General features: G+C 41.7%; 1 protein-coding gene across 4 annotated transcripts in view; it reads left to right on the top strand.

The window, feature by feature from the left end:
• veph1 (ventricular zone expressed PH domain-containing 1) overlaps positions 1-17,510 on the top strand; it is a 390,667-nt gene that overhangs the window by 296,454 nt on the left and 76,703 nt on the right. For all 4 annotated transcript variants that reach the window (XM_085990360.1, XM_085990361.1, XM_085990362.1 and 1 more), the window contains 2 exons: positions 7,509-7,648; positions 15,538-15,669. In XM_085990360.1, the coding sequence (XP_085846486.1) occupies positions 7,509-7,648; positions 15,538-15,669 (272 nt within the window). The remainder of the gene's footprint in view (positions 1-7,508; positions 7,649-15,537; positions 15,670-17,510) is intronic.

Here is a 17,510-nt window from a genome sequence, read left to right as displayed (position 1 = left end):
TGATAGGAACAGGAATGGGCTATTTAGCCCCTTGAGCCTGTTCCACCATTCAATGAGATCATGGCTGATCTGTGATCTAACTCCATATACCCGCTTTGCCCCATATCCCTTATTACCTTTGGTTAACAAAAATGTGTCAATCTCAGATTTAAAATTAACAATTGATCTAGAATCAACTGCCAAACTTTGACCACCCTTTACGTATAGAAGTGTTTTCTAACTTCACTCATGAAAGGGCTGGCTCTAACTTTTAGGCTATGTCCCCTAGTTTCTCTCTATCTACACTATCAGTTCCCCTTAATATCTTGAAAACTTCAGTCAAATCCCCCCTTCGCTTTCTAAGTTCCAGGGAATACAACCCTAATTTGTATAATCTCTCCTTGTAATTTAACCCTTGGAGTCCAGATATCTTCCTGGTAAATCTACATTGCACTTCCTCCAAGGCCAATATATCCTTCAACTAAGGTTAAAGATAGCTGAATTCTATAAGACGCTTAATTGGGTCTAAATGTTCAGACTATCTCTCCCAAAAGGAAAGGAATGACGTGAAGATGTTACCGTCCTCCGGATAGCACTTTTAATAAGTTTAACTAGACTGTAACCGTTGGATATTATGAGGGTCCGGAATACCCCCAGAATTCTGCAACTCCTCACAAAAGTGTACAGAAATTGAGTTTGTGAGATTGATACAGAAATACTACTTGAGACAATTCTAAAAATATATAGATTTATTTAAGAGTCGACATACCCTTAACAGCTGTTGAGTCAGTCGCAACATTAACAGTTCAAAAACAAATAGCTTACATTTCTTATCCTCAGAGATCCTTATTCTCAAGTCTTAACTTCGTACATTTTTACATTTCTTATTCTTAATTCTAATCCAGAATATCCACCAAAATCAAGTAAAAGTACCTCTGATCCCCGAGACACTCAGAATTAAAAACTTACAGAGATGCCTCTGAGAGTGAGAGAATCGCTTTGCCCCTTTCCAGCGACTTCTGACTGTCTATCTGAAAAGCTTCTATTTTTATACCTTTTTTAGTGGTTTATCCTTTGAAGTTTTCTGCTGATGTAAGCTAATTATCTCTAGTCTTCTTCCTGTTGACTTTTCTCTATACTTACTGTCAATTTAGCTGCTGTATGCATAATTATGTCTCTACCTTTTAGGTGTTCCAAAAACTTATCATATATAATTGTTATTACAAATTTATCTCTTTGATGCCATTCTTATCAAAGGGCTTCCATTCAATTCTTAATATTGGCTTAACTGTTTGAAAGCAGACATCGTGTCTACCAACTATTCCATTTTCAATACAAAAACCATGTGATTGCTTGGTGTCATCTATTGAAGTCATATCTTCAAAGTGTTCTGTTGGTATCATATTTACAACATGTAAATTAAAGACACTTCAACTATGGTGTTTGTTTTCCTAGCCATCTTAGTTGGTTATATTATAATCGTGTTTCCTGTTTTTCAAGTTTAACATAAAAACTATTTGACCAGCAGGTGTTTCTTTTACTTGATGTCATCTTTTCAAAAGCACATGCCTCTTTTAATGTTTCTATGTTTCTGTTCAATGTGTTAGTTTATAACACTTTACTTGGGTCATTCCATTGTGTTTCTCCCAAACTCCAGACCTTCTGGAAGCGCCAAACTGCTATTTCAATAGGGCCATTGTTTTAGTATTTTTAACCAATTCCCATTTCAAAACCTTGTGGTGTTTACAACTTTTGTGTTATCAAACATTCCCATCGCAGAAGCCTGTTTGCACAGCTTGTGTCGTTGAGACTTTAGATTTTTAAACCCAGTATGTCATGTTTTAATAAAAGCAGAATTCTGTTCATATGATGGTGTATCTCTTGGAATATGGCTTTTTCCTTCACATCTGTAATAGAAAAGCTATATCTATGGAATAATCAATAGTCAGGAAAGAAAGAGAGTGCTGGGAGCGTACGACTGGGAGCTAAGATGTCGTGTCTTTGTGGATCTTGAAAATGGTACAAAGTTCATTGCTTAAATATGAAAACAAGGCATGATTGAGTATATTTTTAAAAAATTGCTTTTTATGTGAAAAATAGGTAAAATAATGCAGGAAAATAAGCAACACATTTTGTTCTAACCTAAAAATTGATTTGTCCGAGTGAGAAAGTTATTTTTGAATGAAGTAAATCTGGAATTGCTTTATACAAATTTAAACATTCTGATCATCTACAGACTGACGTAGAGCTGGGTTGTATTCTGCATTGTTTCCCGTAAAGTTTTTTGTGTAACATAGGTTAATCCATTACAAAAATTACTCTTCTGGAAAAATGTGCCCCTCTAGCCCATTTTTGGATCATATTCTAACAATAGAAATGTGAAATACACACAATTCATTTTAGTTTTCATGGAAACTTCTACTTACTTTTGGGAGGCACTTACTCTACATTCAAATATGGATCGACTCAAGGGAAAATGACTAATATTGGCTCTAAACTTCGATCATCAACGCATCATTTCCAAGCATGCAAAATGTTACAATACATGCATTCATTCAATCTAAAACCTTATTTGAGCAGATTTGTGTTACCGGACTCATCTTTTTTTAAAGTTCTGTTTTAGACATGGGGTCACATTTCAATGGTTCTATTTCTCTGCTTGCCCAGACAAATTAATTTTACATTATTTGCGCCTCCCGTTAGCGCTCTAAGAGGGCGCTAATGGGACGCAAAGCAACTGGCGCCCGGGTGCGGTGCCGCCAACGCCTCCCGCAAAATTTAGCGGGAGGTTAGCGGCAGCACTAACCGTTAGTGCCCCGGCCGCGATCTTCGGTAGCGCCCCCTGACTTATTGCCAGACTCAATGTCCGATGGGGTCAGGGGGGCCTGCCTGCAGCCGGGGCAGCGCTATTTAAAGTCGAGGTGCCGGGTGGCCATTTTTGTTGCTGGCCTCCTGACCCGCACTTCCCCCACCCCCCGAGGAGTGCCCAGCTGGGCCCCGGATCGTGCTGCACAAGGCCCCTCCCCTTTAAGAAGGGGAGGAAGGCCTGCAATACCACGGCACATAGCGCTGCGATATTCCCTCGCAGTGCCCCAAGAGGGAGGCGGGGCACATCCAGTAGCGCCCCGCTTCCCTCTTGGGGCACTACCACTCAATTTTGGCTGCGAGGGCGCTTATTTTTCCGAGGAGCTAAAAGTAGCGCCCCGGCGAAGTTAGCGCCTCAAAGGGGGTGCGACTCAATTTTCCCCCCTAAATACTTGTAATAAATAGGAACTTGAGAGAATGGTTTTAAATCCATCAACCATTATACATCTTATTTAAAATGTCATGAAAAAGAAAAAAAGAAATAATTAGAATGTCAAATCAAATTGGAAATGTTGGAAAATACAGCAGGTCCATGGGCTGTAAAGGGAAAAGATAATTGAACATTTCAAATGGAGGCCTTGGGTGGAATCTGACCTTCCAGGCCGAGTCCGAAGCAGGACTACTGGTTTTTGGGTTCCAGTCCCACCCCCAGCGACGTCTGACGAACTGACGCTATTTTGTCCTGATTCGCCTTGTTAAGTCCGCCCTGCGGGCTTGCCGGCCAATTAAGGGAAAGCTGGTGTCAGATTACGTCAATTGATGATGCTTCATCTGCTAGTTTTCTTAAAGGCATATGCACCACACTTGTTTGACAGATGAATTGTCAGTGTTTGACAGCATTGAGGTGCTATCAAATACTGACAATCACTGTACAAAGGTGAGCCCTTTCACCCAGGCTCTCCAATTACTCTTTCCTTAGGATGAAACAGATGCCATCTGTCACTTCTCCCGATGAGATGAGGCTACACAAACACTTCACAGCTTGTCACCTGCAAAAACATCTAACCACATTAAAAATTATTTTCACAACATTTCCTTACCTCTGATGCTAACCAGTGCCCCATTGCATCCTTCACACCACTTCTGCAGCTGTCACCAATCACCAACATAACAACAGACCCACAGCATGTCTCACTTACCCTGGCGGGGTTCCCTGACGTCGGGAAGCCCGCAGCAGCAGTTGAAAAATTGGAAAAAGCCTCTTAACTGCCTGTTAACTACCTGTTAACAAGCAGTTAAGTGGCTATAATCCTCTTCCTGCCGCTAGGAGTCGGGTCCTTGCGCAAATCTGGGACCCGACTCCCAGCAGTCCTGCCTCCAGATCCGCCTCCTCAGGGCTGGTAAAATCCAGCCCCTTTTGTCAGAAACCGGTTTATTTCAATACTAGGAAGCATAGTGCTATTTTAGACTAAGAATTATATTTTTAAGTATTGTTTCCCCTAGTTTGTTGATTCCTTTGTCTAAAATGGCATTGTTTTCTGTCAGTCAGTCATTCCACACAGCCTATATGGCCATAGTGGTCTTATAAGCAAGATGGCAAGAAAAGAAAGAACTTACCTTTATATAGTGCCTTTCATGACTTCAGAACGTTCCAAATTTGTTATGTAGGAAACGTGACAGCCAATTTGCGCAGAGCAAGCTCCCACAAACAGCAATTTGATAATTACCAGATAATCTGTTTTTAGTGATACTGGTTGAGGGATAAATATTGGAAAGCTCCCTTGCTCCTCTTCAAAATAGTGCCATGGGATCTTTTATGTACACCTGAGAGGGCAGCCTTGACCTCGGTTCAACGTCTCATTCGAAAGACGACACTTCCGACATTGCAGCACTCCCTCAGTACTGCACTGGAGTGTCAGCGTGGATTATGTCCTCTGGAGTGGGGTTTGAACCAACAACCTTCCGACTCAATTCTAATTAGGCAATTGTAATCGATCAGGTGACATGCAAAATAAGTCCAGTCAATGTATTATAACCATTGTTGATCAGCTCAGCAAATAAGTGATCAAATTTGATTCTGGTTTCAATGGATTGGGAAAGATGATCTGTTTAACTGATGTTTCTGGGGATTGTTGAGCAGCATTGCACCTTAACAATCAGTGAGCTGCAGATAATGGATCAGTGTAAGTCTATTGAGAGAGGATGACATTTATGCTTTGTTGCCTTTGATGAGGAATTGGCAGCACTCGCAATGTATGTCAAAGGCTAATAGTCACTGATGTGTTGTCAGGCCTTAGTCCACATCAAGTGTGTCACAGGGAGATTAGGAACCCATCCGCCATGACGCGAGCTAGTTACTCTGCATTGTGATTCTACTTCCATTATATTATCTTCCTCCACAATCTCTCTTTCTCTCTCTCTCTACCTCAATTAGGCTGGGTGTCAGTGAAGAGTAATTTTAAGAAAAAACAACTTTGATGTGCCAAAAAAGTGATTTAATCGAGTTGTCCACACTAAAATTTATTGAATAAACAGACTTAGAATATAGGCCAAAGCCTACAGATATTTAATAATCTGTCTTAAAATTCCTTCCATACTACCTGCATGGTACAAAATACAATGGGGGTAGTTTTGACTTTGTGTGATAGTGTAAAACAGGTGATAGTGAATCGACAGCCCTTTTTACATCTCTCCTGATTTTTATACCCATTGACTTTCAGCAGTGCTTAACCTGCAGTCGGTTAAGACAAAAATCTACCTCACTACCTTGTAAGTAACTGTGCTGTAGTTGGGAGAATTGGGCAGGCTGACTGGTTGAAGGCATTTTAAATTTAATTCTTGTGTATAAATCTGCATTTCAAATAATTTGTAGTTTTCTTAATCCCTTTCCTAGGTAGCTAAACTTTTTGTGGGACACAAAATATTCTTAAAAAATGGAAATAAATTATAATTCCAGTAATTCTCCAATAAAATTCTGGATAAAATATGTTTTTAACTCGAAATTCATGTTGCTTTTTACCAGCTATTCTTTTAGTATCTGTAGCTATTTAGTAACCATTGCCACAGATTCTATAGTGGAACAAATAACTGATCCACTAGACCTTTTTTTGTTTCAAAGGAACTAAAGATGACTCAGACCCTATGAGCTAATAACTGTGAGCAAAGAGGCTTAGAAACTGCAGAACTGAATTTTCAGCAGTATGGAAACATTTAAACGATCTCAAAGAACTAAATGTTCAGACCTGTGAAGATAGAAAATGTTTGAAATCAAAAGTAGAAAGGCAATTGGGCTTGAAGGTTAAATCTAACTGCAATCAGAAAATGTCAGGTAAAGTTAACAATCTTGATAAAAGGGGTTGAATGAAGTATGTTGGATTTTAAAACACTGCATTTCAATTTTCAGAAGACATTCGATAAGGTGTCACACAAGAGGTTATTAAACAAAATTAGGGCTCATGGGATTGGGGGTAATATACTAGCATGGATTGAGAATTGATAACGGACAGAAAACAGAGAATAGGAATAAATGGGTCATTTTTCAGGTTGGCAGGCTGTAACTAGTGAGGTACCGCAAGGATCAGTGCTTGGGCCTCAGCTATTCACAATCTATATCAATGATTTGGATGAGGGGACCAAATATAATACATCCAAGTTTGCTGATGATACAAAGCTAGGTGGGAATGTAAGTTGTGAGGAGGATGCAAAGAGGCTTCAAGGGGATATAGACAAGCTAAGTGAGTGGGCAAGAACATGGCAAATGGAATATAATGTGGAGAAATCTGAAGTTATCCACTTTGGTAGAAAAAATAGAAAAGCAGTATATTTTTTAAATGGTGAGAGATTGGGAAATGTTGGTGTTCAGAGGGACCTGGGTGTCCTTGTACATGAATCACTGAAAGTTAACATGCAGGTACAGCAAGCAATTAGGAAAGCAAATGGTATGTTGGCCTTTATTACAAGAGGGTTTGAGTATAAGAGTAGAGATGTCTTACTGCAATTATATAGGGCCCTGGTGAGACCACACGTGGAGTATTGTGTACAGTTTTGGTCTCCTTAGATATGGAAGGATATCCTTGCCATAGAGGGAGTGTAACGAAGGTTCACCAGGCTGATTCCTGGGATGGGGGCATTGTCCTTAAAGGAGAGATTGAGTAGACTAGGCCTATATTCTCTAGAGTTCAGAAGAAAGAGAGGTGATCTCATTGAAACATATAAAATTCTTACAGGACTTGACAATGTAGATGCTGGGAGGATGTTTCCCCTGGCTGGGGAGTCTAGAACCAGGGGTCACAGTCTCAGAGTAAGGGGCCAGCCATTTAGGACTGAGATGAGGAGAAATTTCTTTACTCAGAGGGTGGTGAATCTTTGGTATTCTCTACCCCCAGAGGGTTGTGGAGGCTCGGTCGTTGAGTATATTCAAGACCGAGATCAATAGATTTTTGGATATTAAGGGAATCAAGGGATATGGGGATAGTGCAGGAAAGTGGAGATGAGGTAGAATATCAGCCATGATCTTATTGAATGGCGGAGCAGGCTCGAGAGGCCGAATGGCCCACTCCGGCTCCTATTTCATATGTTCTTATGTAATTCAAGGCAGTGAAGCCATTTTAGTCACATGCTAATGCCACTATTTTCTATTCTGGATATTGTTTATTTTGTGGTGTTTTAACAATTTTCAACTAACCAAATTCAAGTGAAAAGCCATTCTTCTTGTTTCTACACAGATTCAATTAGTAGATGTGTAGCTAAATTGCTCTTCAGCTGCCCACAGAGAGGATTTTACTGCCTGTATTGTAAATCCAGCTTCTCCCTCAACAGTGACCAGCCCCAACTCTGGATCTACGTCATGTTTCTTTTCCAACAGGTAAATGCCTTTTTTTCATAAGTTATTTTGAATTTACCTTATTGAATTCTTTGAAGAAGTAACAGAAAGAGTAGACAAGGGTAACACAGTAGATGTAATATACATGGATTTTCAAAAGGCCTTTGATAAGGTACCGGATAGCAGACTCATAACTAAGGTCGGAGAATGTGGAGTTAGGGGACAAGTGGTGGAAGGGATAGTAAGCTGGCTATAAAACAAAGAATGGAGAGTAGTGGTTAAAGGTAGCTACTCAGACTGGTGGAAGGTAGGAAGTGCTATTCCATAGAGATCAGTGCTGGTACCACTGCTGTTCACCATTTACATAAACTATTTGGACTGGGAATCTGAAGTACAATTTCAAAATTTGCAGATCACACCTATTACAAAAAGGATATAGAGGCACTGGGGAAGGTGCACAAAAGATTTACAAAGATGATACCAGAACTGAGCGGTTAGAACTATCAGGAAAGACTGAATAGGCTGGGGCTGTTTTCTCTAGAAAAGAGAAGGTTGAGGGGTGGCCTGATAGAGGGCTTTAAAATCATGAAGGGGTTTAATAGGGCAGACATAGAAAAGATGTTTCCACTTGTAGTGGAGTCAAAAACTAAGGGCTGTAAGTATAAGATAGTCACTAATAAATCCAATAAAGAATTCAGAAGAGCCATCTTTACCCAGAGAGTGGTTAGCATGTGGAACTCGCTACCACATGGAGTAATTGAGGTGAATAGCATAGATTCCTTTAAGGGGAAGCTAGATAAGTACATGAGGGAGAATGGAATAGAAGGATATGCAGATAGGGTCAGATGAAGTAGGGTGGGAGGAGGCTCGTGTGGAGCATAAACACCACTCTGATGCTTCTGTGCTGTAAATTCTATGTAATCCTATGTAATTTTCTCACCTTTCATTTTCCCCCAATTTCCTCATGCTATACACAATTCTCAAGTTGTATGAAATTGGCCTGGAGTGACTTGTCAACCAATTCTCCCCCTTCCAGGAGAGAAACACCTCACCTCCGCTTGCTGTTTGCTCTGACAGTCAAATGCACAGGAGGGAACCTGCATCCACTCCAAAGCCTCAATTTTACCCCGCCCCCGACTTATAGTAAAAATTAGTCTTTTCATTAACTTTAACTAGCATTACAAATCATAGCTTCTCATGGATGTTAGGTCTCCTCCTTTGCCTAAACCTGATTAAACCAGTTCTACTGGCCTGGGCCTCGAGGTCCAGGCTCCATTATCTTGTCTATCATATTCTTAACTCTCTCACACCCGTGATCTGAGCTCATCTTTATTGTAATTGATAATGAACTATTTCTAACCTGCAGTACCTATACTGTATCACCATGTGCTCTTTCCTTTGTTTGAAACTGCAGCCCCTCACAAGATCTGTTTCCATGCAAACTCCTGCTGACCTTCTGCTGAATATAAGATTGTTTCTCTGACTTGCTATGCCAGGCCTGGATTCTGTATTCACCGCAGTACTTTATCCCTTACACTGTCATAGTTATACGATTCAAATTCCATTTAAGCTAAGCATCCTAACTCATCCATAGTTAGCTTTGACCAGAACTGTGGTTAGTTACAACATTGCAAGTTGTTTCAGTTTTGTTTTGTATTTATTCTTGATCAGGCAGCCTGTCTTGTGTATAGAGCAGGATACACTAAGTCTCTCTGCTTTCACTGTTGCTCCCTATATGTAAAAAGAAAAAGATTAGTGAAGACAAATGTAGGTCCCTTACAGTCAGAAACATGAGAATTTATAATGGGGAACAAGGAAATGGATGAGCAATTAAACAAATACTTTGGTTCTGTCTTCACGGAAGAGGACACAAATAACTTCCCAGAAATGCTAGGGAACCAAGGGTCTAGTGAGAAGGAGGAATTAAAGGAAATTAGTATTAGTAAAAAAATAGTGCTGGAGAAATTAATGGGACTGAAAGCTGATAAACCCCAGGGCCTGATAATCTGCATCCCAGAGTACTAAAAGAGGTAGCCATGGAAATAGTGGATGCATTGGTTGTCATCTTCCAAAATTCTATAGATTATGGAACAGTTCCTGCAGATTGGAGGGTGGCAAATGTAACCCCACTATTTAAAAAAGGAAGGAGAAAGAAAACAGGGAACTACAGACCGGTTAGCCTAATATCAACAGGACTAGACAAAGTAACATGGATTTATGAAAGGGAGATCGTGTTTGACAAACCTACTGGAGTTTTTTTGAGGATGTAACTGGTAGAATAGATAAGGGAGAACCAGTGGATGTGGTGTATTTGGATTTTCAGAAGGCCTTTGATAAAGTCCCACATAAGAGGTTTGTGTGCAAAATTAAAGCACATGGGATTGGGGGTAATATACTGACATGGATTGAAAATTGGTTAACAGACAGGAAACAGAGAGTAGGAATAAATGGGTCTTTTTCGGGGTGGCAGGCAGTGACTAGTGGGGTACCACAGGGATCAGTGGCTTGGGCCCCAACTATTCACAATATATATCAATGATTTGGATGAGGGAACCAAATGTAATATTTCCAAGTTTGCTGACGACACGAAACTAGGTGGGATTGTGAGTTGTGAGGAGGATGCAAAGAGGCTTCAAGGTGATTTAGACAAGTTGAGTGAGTGGTCAAATACATGGCAGATGCAGTATAACATGGATAAATGTGAAGTTATCCACTTCGGTAGGAAAAACAGAAAGGTAGAGTATTATTTAAATGGTGATAGATTGGGACATGCTGATGTACAAAGGGACCTGGGTGTCCTTGTACACCAGTCACTGAAAGCAAACATGCAGGTGCAGCAAGCAGTTGGGAAGGCAAATGGTATGTTGGTCTTCATTGCAAGAGGATTTGAGTACAGGAGCAAGGATGTCTTACTACAGTTATACAGTGCCTTGGTGAGACCACACCTGGAGTACTGTGTGCAGTTTTGGCCTCCTTACCTAAGAAAGGATATACTTGCCATAGAGGGAGTGCAGTGAAGGTTCGCCAGACTGATTCCTGGGATGGCAGGGCTGTCGATTGGGTCGACTAGGCCTGTATTCACTAGAGTTTAGAAGAATGAGAGGGGATCTCATTGAAACGTATAAAATTCTGACAGGGCTAGACAGACTGGATTCAGGGAGGATGTTTCCCTTGGCTGGGAGCCTAGAACGAGGGGTCACAGTCTCAGGATACGGGGTAGGACATTTAGGACTGAGATGAGGAGCAATTTCTTCACTCAGAGGGTGGTGAACTTGTGGAATTCTCTACCACAGAAGGCTGTGGAGGCCAAGTCACTGAATATATTTAGGAAGGAGATGGATAGATTTCTGGACGCAAAAGGCATCAAGGGTTATGGGGAAATAGCGGGAATATGGTATTGAGATGGAGGATCAGCCAAGATCATATTGAATGGCAGAGCAGGCTCGAAGGGCCGAATGGCCTACTCCTATTTTTCTATGTTTCTGTACTAACTAGCCCATGACGGTCTTTTACCTACCCCAACCTATTCTACAAGGAACTCTCCAGAAACACAAAACACCAGAGCCAGAATGTTTGTTGTCTTTCAATTCACTCCTGTATGAAATCAGCCAGTGTTTCCTTAACACTACTTATTTTATGGCAGTAAAGGGCACATTCTTATACTTTAGCGGAAATTGCAGTACATAGTGTTTTACATGATATAATGTTCCTGCCCTTGTAAAACACTGATTTCTTTTACTTACCATGAACAGTACAATAGGAGATTTGCTGGTACTATAATAAAAATTGAATTTGTGGGCATATTTTCTGTCCACCACAACTTGTGTTACACTGCTGTGTCACATTTAATTATAGTCACATTTATTCCAGACTCATTTCTTGCAGCTAGATAATCCATTTGAAAATGTCTTCTAACTATTTAAGAAAAGAGAAAGAAAGCCAGTCATTTGAATGTTCATAGAAATGCCCCCACCAACAGAAAATACCTTGGTGTACAGGAATCATAATGTATGTAACCTATGACTTGAAATAAATAACCTTAGCAATCACACTTTAAAAAAAGGGAAAGGAAGCCATTACATTTCATCATCCTGAGCTCTGACTTGAAGCCTGAAGAGCAGACTGACGTCACTCTGCAGTTTTACATAGAAACATAGAAGATAGGAGCAGGAATAGGCCATTTGGCCCCTCGAGCCTGCTCCGCCATTCAATGCGATCATGGCTGATCATCCAAATTCAGTATCCTGTCCCTGCTTTCTCCCCATATCCCTTGATCCCCTTAGCCTTAAGAAATATATCTAACTGCTTCTTGAATATATTTAATGAATTGGCCTCAACTGTCTTCTGTGGTAGAGAATTCCACAGGTTCACCACTCTCTGGGTGAATAAACTCCTCCTCATCTCAGTCCTAAATGGTTTACCCCTTATCCTTAGACTGTGACCCCTGGTTCTGGACTCCCCTGCCATCGGGGACAGCCTTCCTGCATCTAGTCTGTCTAGTCCTGTTAGAATTTTAAAAGTTTTCTCACTAATTAAATTCCATTTGACCTGAGGCTCTACTTACTTACTAACAACTATACGTTATGACGTTAAAGGGACACTACTCCATTTTAGCAGCAGAATAATACTCACGTAATTACACCATTTAACATACTTTTTTCCTTATAAAGCAGTGTATTATCCAACTTACCATGAGCAATGCTGAAGGAAATTTGTTGTTACACATATAAGTTTTGAATCCATCAGACTTAATAGAGAAAAATATTTTTGAAATACAGAAAGAAAGACAGTAATTTCATGCTGGTCTCTTCTGACCTGGAGCCAGGAATTTAGAAGTCAATCTGCACACTTCCTTCACCAACAGCAATTAAACTTAGGATGTTGTTATTTACACCAACTAGACTTTGTGGTTTACAGCTACAGTCCATCTTAAACATAGATGAACATTAACAACCAAAAAATATATTGTGATTACATAGTATAATGCTCCTGTTGTTATGAAACAGTGCATTATATCCGACTTACTAGGAGAAATGCAACAGATCTGCTGGTAAATCATTAAAAATGAAAATAACAAATATGTGTTGAAATATTGCACAGGCACCTTTCCCATCAAAACATTGCAAACATCTAATCTTCACTGGTGGTAATTTTTCGTGGGGTCAACGGGCCAGTTTGGTGGTGGGTCGGGTGGGAAAAAATGTTTTTGACGGCGGTTAGGGAACCCACTGTCAACCCGCCGCCATGCTAGTTTCCCAGATGTCGGGTCTGTCGGCGCTGAACAGACCTGACACCAAGCAGCGGGGGAGGCAATTTAGGTGATTAAGAGCTTGTTAACAGCCAATTAAAAACTATTTTGAGCTCAGCTTTAAATTTTAGAAGATCTCCCTCGGGCTCCATACTGCTCGGGGATCACGTCAGGTAAGCTGGTCGGGAGTTGCGTCACCATGAAATCATCTTTTTACTTGACAGCTGCAAGTGTGCTATAAAAGCTCCCATCTCACCGCTGTTCACTTTCCAAGCTCAGAAGCTATTGCTTACTGCATTTGGAAGACAGATTGAGCTTTATGGAGGATGCACGTGTTTTGGAATAAACTCTCTATCCAATGTCACCTCATTGGAACAACCTCTCTCACCATTGACAAATTGCGTCTGTCATCTGAACTTCACCTGCCATCTATTACATCAGTATCAGTGCCCTTGAAACTATCTCACCTTTCCTCAGAATCCCACCATGATCTGCCCCAACACCAGCAGCATCAGGCACACCAGCGGCACCAACAACAACACCAACCTTCTCTGCAATCAACTGATGCTACACAGGGCATCAGCACCCGAACACATTGCTGCCCTGGATGCCAGGGATGACCTCACCATGGCCAGATTTACTTCACTTGACGCGGTACACCTTGGCTGCCATATAATGCGCCAGGTTGGCACCACCCCACACCAATACCGTAAAGCATCCCTACAATATCCAAGCCATTCCTTTCACACTCGTCACCATTGCGGGGGGTACCATTATGTCTCACCATTAACTGCAACACACTAAACCACTTCCAAAGGTGCACACAAATCTGTCCAAGAACGCAAAGTGTTGAACATAATGTGTTGTCAAACATTGAAATCTTTAACAGAAACTTCATATTGGCTAAACCACACAAGTGCCTACCCTTGTGTGTTGTTAGTTGGTATGATTGGACTAGGATGAGGGTGAGTGTGAGGAGTGGCTAATGAGATGGGAAAGTGATAATGTAGATAGTGCGCAATGGGTGGAGGTGCAAGGTAAGTTGGTGTGAGTAAGGATGTGCAGGAGTAGGGTAGGGAAGGCAGAGTGAGGGGGATGTGATGAGTGGCACAGCAGGATGAGGTTGAGTGTGGCTTTGCAGTAACGTTTCGTGATCTACTGAGATTATTGAAAGGTTTGCCCCACTGCAGCCTGGTCCTCTGAACGACATCCCTGCTTGTGTCCTCCTATGCAATGTGCAACCAGGCTGCGATGATCTCCTGGGGAGGTCTCTTCTGTCCATGTGAAGGGAAGAGGACCTCCCTGCGTTTTTTAAAATTTGTTTATGGGATGTGGCCGGTGCTGGCAAGGCCAGCATTTATTGCCCATCCCTAATTGCTCTTGAGAAGGTGGTGGTGAACCGTCTTCTTGAACCGCTGCAGTCCGTGTGGTGAAGGTACTCCCACAGTGCTGTTCCAGGACTTTGACCCAGCGACGATGAAGGAGCAGCGTTATACTTCTAAGTCAGCATGGTGTGTGACTTGGAGGGGAACTTGGAGGTGGTGGTGTTCCCATGCACCTGCTGCCCTTGTCCTTCTAGGTAGACGAGGTCGCGGGTTTGGGAAGTGCTGCCGAAGAAGCCTTGGCGAGTTGCTGCAATGCATCTTGTAGATAATACACACTGCAGCCACGGTATGCCAGTGGTGGAGGGAGTGAATGTTTAAGGTGGTGGATGCTGTGACTCCCTCCATAAGCATATGGAGGGAGTCATGGGAGAGCCTGGGTGCAGCAGTGCACCTCTGTGCAGTGCTTGTCAGTGTTTGCAGCACCTCAGTGCTGTAGAATACTGACAGTACAACTGTCAAAATCAATTTGCACATGGTCCCTTTAAGGAAACCGGCTGATGACGTGCCATCAAGTGACGTCATCAGACCTGATTCCTTCAATTGGCTGGCAAACGCGCTGGGCGGGCTTAACTAACCCAATCAGCGTAAAATCACTTTGGACAGCGGGCTGGAGCCAACAGCGGGGTCGCAACCCACCACCGATCCCGGCCGCACCGAGGTAGGGGAAATCGCGGCCATTGTGTCTAGGTATCAATTCCTTAAAATCAACCAATTTGAGGTCAATTGAGTGCAAAACTATGATGACAAGGTGACAGACTAAAAAAAATACTTTTATCTTGTTCTTTCCACTTCATTCTACAGCACATGTGCACGATAGAATTATCATTAATGTCTTAAGTCTTTTTCTCCTTAAGTTTACCTTTTGTTCCTTTCTGCTTTTTCCATATTTTGTCCTATTCACTTATGTTTCTTGGACTCTCAGCTTTTTTCACTCTAAATTTGCTCTGAAAAGTAATTTAAATGGTATTTGAAACCTCCACATAATTAATTTGAACATTTACTTTGCGTTGCCTGCCCATGTCCATTAGCAGTATAAATTACTGAACTCTGCACAGACTTATAGCAATGGACAATAATGTGCCTTTGTTTAGAATTTGCTTTTGCCAGCATTAGTCATAGCTGTTCCAAGCCTTGCACAATATTTACTAAAGAACTTTATATCTTCATCTTTCATGCTTAAAACTGACAATATTCATTTTGATAAGGACCACATACCTATCTGAGACTGATGGTGGATTTTGAATGGAATGAGCCTCTCACATCATCCATCAATATCTGTGGTTTCTTGTCTTTCACAGAGCTGTTCAGCAAGTCCTTTGTCTACCCAAGATACATCAGTACAAATTCTTAAAGCACTATGGGAGAAGACACAGCTGAAGGGAACACACAGCTTTGAAACAGCAATGATCCAGACAATTCATTATAAGAAGGTGAATATGGATGTTTTACAATATACAATGATTTAAAAGAATATGTAATAATGGTTATATATTTTTGTAATGTCCGTGTGTAATTGAGACACGGACTGCAGAAGTTGGTTATAACAGGTGTTTACTGAATGGAGACAAAACTGGAACTACTATACAAAGTTACTACACAGGCTTATATACAGGGATGGTCACTACTGGTACTGCAGTATACAGATGCTGCAGAATATAGTTCCTTCTTCGAGGTACATACACTACAATTCCTCCCCTTTTAGCTAAACAGTACATAACATTCGATTAATAATTAAATAACATATTTACAATTACAGTTGCTATATACATTAGCTGAAGTTAAGCAATTATAAATTCAGTCTTTGAGGAGGCTTCCTGATTCCGTCCGGATAACGCCTCTTTGGGGTATCAGGTTCTTCTGGCAAAGTTGATTCGGGATCAACGTCGTTGTTTGGTTCGTCTGCTTCCAATATCACCGATTCTGAGGTAGATGCAATTGGTACTTCGGTTTCATCACCAGGTGTATAGGATCGTGGTGTAGTTTTGACGTTTTCCAATGACTCTAGAATCTGGTCAGCATGGCGTCTTACAATGCTCTCTCCAACGTCCACGGTATACATTAGAGGTCCTTGCCGTGTGCAGATCGTTCCTGGCTGCCATTTCTCTGTGCGGTAGTCCCGGGCCAAAACTGGTTGACCTATCTTGAAACTCCTGGTTGGCCTTTCATTCATATCCTGAAACTGCCTGTTCTCCACATCTCTTCTGTTGTTTGGCTTAACCAAATCCAAGCGGCATCTTAGTCTTCGATTGAAGAACATCATGGCTGGAGTTTGGTTGGTAACCGCATGTGTCGCATTCCGGTAGGCAAACAAGAAGTTATCCACCTTGTGTTGTAGGGGTATGTCTTCATTACACATTGCCTTGATAGCCTTCTTGAATGTTTGAACGAACCTCTCAGCCAATCCATTGGTGGCTGGATGATATGGGGCGGATGTGTAATGCTTAACACCATTGTTCTTTAAGAACCTCCGGAACTCTTCAGACACAAACTGTGGTCCATTGTCGGAGCAAATCTGTTCAGGCAGCCCATTTCTGGCGAATATGGTTCGTAAGACTGTGATAGTTTTTTCTGTGGTGGTTGAGGACATTTTTATTACCTCTGGCCACTTTGAATGTGCATCCACCGCAATTAAAAACATCGAGTCCATAAATGGACCAGCAAAATCAATGTGTACCCTTTGCCATGGAGATGAGGGCCACTCCCATGGATGTAGAGGGGCTTGTGGTGGGGCGTTTTGGACCTTCTGGCATCCTGTACAGCTCTTGGTCATCTCTTCGATTTCTCTATCGATTCCTGGCCACCACACAAACGCTCTGGCTAAGTTCTTCATTTTTACCCCTCCCAGATGACCCTCATGAAGCTCATTGAGCACTCTATCCTTCAATTTGGGTGGAATTACTACTCTGGATCCACACATCAAGGTTCCTCGGCACACTGACAGCTGTTCTCTTCTCGGCGAGAATGCTGGCAACAGTGGTTCGCCATGTGCTGGCCATCCCTTCACCGTTAAATCATACACCCTGGAGAGTGTCGGGTCATTTCGTGTTTCCTTTTCTATGTTTGCATTCGTCACAGGTAGACATTCGACTATGGTCGAGTGGAATATCTCCACAGGATCCACTGCAGGTGCTTCTTCCACTGTCGGCAACGGTAGGCGCGACAATCCATCAGCATTCCCATGCTGTTTAGTTCCTTTGTACTCGATGTCATATTGGTGTGCCCCTAGGAAAAGGGACCACCTCTGTAGCCGTTGTGCTGTCATTATCGGGAC

Source organism: Somniosus microcephalus, chromosome 6, assembly GCF_052327205.1.
Source record: "Somniosus microcephalus isolate GS21.2 chromosome 6, FLI_Smic_1.0, whole genome shotgun sequence".
Classification (NCBI taxonomy): domain Eukaryota; kingdom Metazoa; phylum Chordata; class Chondrichthyes; order Squaliformes; family Somniosidae; genus Somniosus; species Somniosus microcephalus.
Note: the sequence above shows the minus strand (reverse complement) of the source record. Positions and strands in the feature narration are given on the sequence as shown.